General features: G+C 41.2%; 1 protein-coding gene across 1 annotated transcript; it reads right to left on the minus strand.

The window, feature by feature from the left end:
* Positions 1–1,206, minus strand: LOC149827979 (uncharacterized). The gene has a single exon (XM_090018613.1). The coding sequence runs from the start codon at positions 1,204–1,206 to the stop codon at positions 1–3; it is 1,206 nt and encodes a 401-aa protein (XP_089874739.1).
* Between the last annotated feature and the right edge of the window lie 3,311 nt (positions 1,207–4,517).

Below are 4,517 nucleotides of genomic sequence, written 5' to 3' on the forward strand. Positions count from 1 at the left end.
CTAATGTGCTTGCCCCGTTTCAATTTGGTCGCTAGCCTGAAACCTATCCTGGCTTAGAGGGACGGTACTGCTTGATAATTCAGGCAGCCCGGAATCAAGCTCAAATTCCTTTTCTTTCACTTGCAATGTCATTCTTTCATTTTCAAGTATCATCCTTTCATTCTCCAGCCTCAGCATTTCCAGTTCCCGATCTTTCTTGCTGCAGAACCTCTGCCATTTCAACCAGCGTTGCTCAAGTTCAAAAGCTTGAGCCTGAATGGCTACTCTCTGCTCTAGAAGCTGCAGCATTCGGCATTTAATCAGCTCATATTGTTCCCATCTCGACTGTGGCCACCCATCTTGCATCATCCCTATCATTTCGGTCCCAAAATTCACATAACTGGATTTCTCACATTCTTGACTTCCAATTTGCGACCAGAAACAACGATCCTCCTCATTCAACTTTGCTCTCTTCACATTGTCGATCTTCTCCACAGCAACATTCCCATCAATGCCATCATCATTGTCAATTTCTTCCTCACAATTTTCATTTTCCTCATCATCAACATCCTCGTCATCCTCTCCGTGTTTAAAATCATTACCTCCACTCATCAACCCAGAACAATGCTCATATATACCCTTATCCAGCTGCGGTATCGGTGGCTGCAAATCAAGGTCTGCTACAGCAGGCAATCTTTGCCCATTATGGTATGCACACATTTCTCTGTAGAACAAATGCTTTGAGCTCAAGATCTTCCCCGCATCACTTTTGGTCTTTGCAGAGAGATGGGTCATCGATTCCAAAAGAGCAGGGTTCTCGACGACCTCGCACGTAGTCCCCCGCCCAAGGATCTCATTCAATCGCTTGTACCTCTTGTTTAGATCATTGAACTTGTCCTCACACTGCTGTGGTGAAACACAGCAACCCCTATCCATCATAAACTTCGAAACCATCTTCCACTTACCCTTCTTCTGCAACATAGCTCCAGGACCCTTCCTCTTGTGCCCATCCACACATTCCGGAGTACCATCTTCACCAACACAAGAAACCACACTTATTAAAAGCCTAACTATGTCACTGGTCCACTTCATCCGCTGCCACAGCGACCCTTTCTTTCCCTTTCCCTCCTCAATAAAACTAGGTTCATCTTCATCACTAGCAGTGGCAGTAGTGCCTTTTCCTCTACTGCAAACAGTAGAAACCTTCTGCAACCCAATGGGTTCCATCAGACCTATCAAACATCGGCCTCGACTCCACAGGCACCAACTGTGCCCATTGTTTACATGTGATGATGCAGGGCAAGCTGCTGATCTGCTAATTCATGATGGTGGTGCCTCTGCATCGACAACGGAATTCTAATAACCCGGCCGACGGCCCGGAAGTAACCGCCCCCCCCAACACAGAGCCATCCATGATTCTGGTATCTAGTCCACCTTCCTCCAAAATGCAGATGTGCCCTAGAGCAATTCAAACATTTGCCACAAACCACAGTAGTGAAAACACCCAGACACTGGGAAAGCTCTGAGCTGATTTACCCACTTTGAGAAAATGCAACCATTGATCAAAACAAACATTCAACAACATAAGCTGAAGAAGAAGAATCCAACCCCATAAACCCTAAAACCTACTCTGACACACCTAGGGTTCCAAAGAGTCGCCATCACCACCATTTTTTTTACAACACCCAAGAACCTTTCTGTCAACAAAACGTGGGGTTTTGAGGAACAGCAGAAGCCATAGAAAAATCAAGTATTGCAAAAACCAAGACTCATCCCACCATTACCAATGCGTATCGATTTAAATCAATAGAAATTCCTCAAACAATACATGGGCTGGACTACTGTGCCCATTAACATGCATCATTTTCTTTTTCCCACTGTACGTATGAGAGGCTGAGAACCCATACATTTAAGAAATACCCAAAAGAAAACAAGGAAGAAATCAATAACCCATGGGCGTTACACTGCTAACCTTGTCAACGGTGGTGGAGAGAAGCTTACCCAGAGAGAGAGAGAGAGAGAGTTCTCTACCCTTTTTACTGAATTGAGTCAGCTCTTTCAGTTTTGCAACTGCAGTATGATTACGTGTAGGGCTGTAACTGGGTCGGGTATACCCGATCGTAACCCATATCCAGAACTTATTAGACCAGACCCGACCCGACCGATCTTGATAGATTCGTGGTTTGGTTTGGATCTGAAGTTAGACTCATCTCAAAATGGAAACGGTTCTACGCAGTTTTTGTACAAAAACCTACCTAAACCTAATCCCGGTTTATACTTAAACCCATTTCACACATGAATCAAACCTGAACCGACCCAGATCGGAACCAGCACATCACCCGAACTGATGCAACCATAGTTTGTACTCAACCCCATTTAAGCAGCATTTTAAATTTTTGGAATAGTGGTTTTTATAAGCTCTTCAACTTACAAATGTTTGAGGTAGATTTTTGTTAATATATAATCCTGTTAAAAGGTAATATCGGATTCGAATAAAAGACAAGTTTGTTCAAAATCTGACTCGTTAATACTTGGCTCGATTTATACCCGAAACCGCTAACCTGCATGGGTCTACAGTTTCAATCATAGTCGGAAATGAACCCGAACTAGAATCAAATTATATATCGAGTACACTTTAATTTTTGAGTGATTGAAAAGCGGGTCTGTCTAGAACCAGATCCTTTTATACTCAATCTGATTTATGCCCGAACCCAATAACCCATATGGGACTACAATTTTAGTTATACTCTGAACCTCCAACAAGAACCTGAATCAAATTGGGTCGATGTCCAATTTTTGAAATCATTCTAAAAACAAGACTGACAAAACCTCACATGAACCCCTCTCAAATTGACCCAATTACACCCCTATTATGTAAGCATGCTTGGCATGCACTTTTGCTGCATGTTTTTGCAAATGCCCTAAATTTTTTTAAATCCACCTGCTGTCCAAAACTGTAAATTAAAAACTTTTTAAGACCTTTTTATCCTTTGACAAGCTAACCTTATTAAGTTCACCTGATATATCATTTCACTCATCGGCTAAGCACAAACCTTAGTTAAATGTATATTTGCACATATTTTTTGCCGTCTTCAAGAAGCGTGCCAAAAATTATGTTATTTATGTGGTCTTTTATGTTAATCATAAAACCACAAATACCTTAGTAAAATTATATATTTCATACCAAAGTCGCATAAAATCATGCTAACCTCATTTCTTCTTTCTTTAACCATCACTTAAATGTATGTTTGCACCTATTTTTTTTGTGATCTTCACGAAGTGCGCAAATATAACTTATGTGAACATTCTCATGATTGTAACTTCGTAAATACCTCAATAAAATCACATATTACGGATTCATAAGGCTTAGTATAGACTATCGAATGCTTAATCAAGTGACAGTGAAAAATAAGTGTCCTCTGCTCATGATCGATGATTTATTCAACCAGTTGTGGGCAGCCGAAGATCAACCTTTGTTCACGGTACCATCAATTATGAATCAAGGAGGAGGATGTCAAGAAGAACACGTTTAGATCCAGATATGGGCAATTATGAGTTTTTAGTGATGTCTTTCAGGCTCACTAATGCCTCAACAACGTTCATGGACTTGATGAACCGTGTTTTTCGATCTTGGCTGGACCAGTTCGTTATTATTTTTATTGATGATATCCTAGTAGTCTCAAGGTGCGAGGAGGAGCAAAGAGAGGATCTGTGGATTATGCTTAAGGCACTGAGAGAACATAAGCTCTATGCTAAGATCTCAAAGTATGAGTTTTGATTGGACCGATTTATGTTCCTTGAACATGTTATCTTAAGCAGTATTATCGAAGTGGATCCGGCGAAGGTGAAAGTGTTGATGTCTTGGGAGCAATTGAAGAGTATCATGGAGATCCGTAGTTTCTTAGGGTTAGCTGAATATTACCGCAGGTTTATCAAAAAAAAATCTCATATAACTGCCATGATGACCAGGTTGTTGTAGAAGAGAGTGAAGTTCGTGTGGACGTAGCATTGTGAGGAGAGTTTCTAGGAACTGAAAAAGAGATTGACCTCAACACTAGTGTTGACTCTACTGTTAGGGTGTATGGCAATGTATCGAGTATCGGAATGGGTCATGTCTTGATGCAACATGGTAAGGTGATAGTGTATGCATCTAGGAAGTTAAAGGTTCATGAGAAAAACTATCCGACATGCGACTTGGAGCTGGCAGCAATCATTTTTACACTAAAGATTTAGCGCCCCTACTTGTAGTGAGAGTAGTTTAAGGTCTTCTCAGATCACAAGAGCCTCAAATACATATTTTTGTATAAGGATCTAAATTTAAGGCAACGTAAGTAGCTTGAGTTCCTCAAGGATTATGAGTTCACCATCTCTTACCATCCAGGTAAAGCGAACGTGGTGGCAGATACGTTTATCAAGAAGGCATAAGTGTCAACAGCTTGCTTGATCGATCAGAGTTGGGATTTGTTGGAGGAGTTCGTCAAATGGAGATAATTTGCTATTGAAGGCAGAAAGATATCATGTGCAGGGATGAGTGCTCG

Source organism: Nuphar pumila, chromosome 10, assembly GCF_984573655.1.
Source record: "Nuphar pumila chromosome 10, dmNupPumi1.hap1.1, whole genome shotgun sequence".
Classification (NCBI taxonomy): Eukaryota; Viridiplantae; Streptophyta; class Magnoliopsida; order Nymphaeales; family Nymphaeaceae; genus Nuphar; species Nuphar pumila.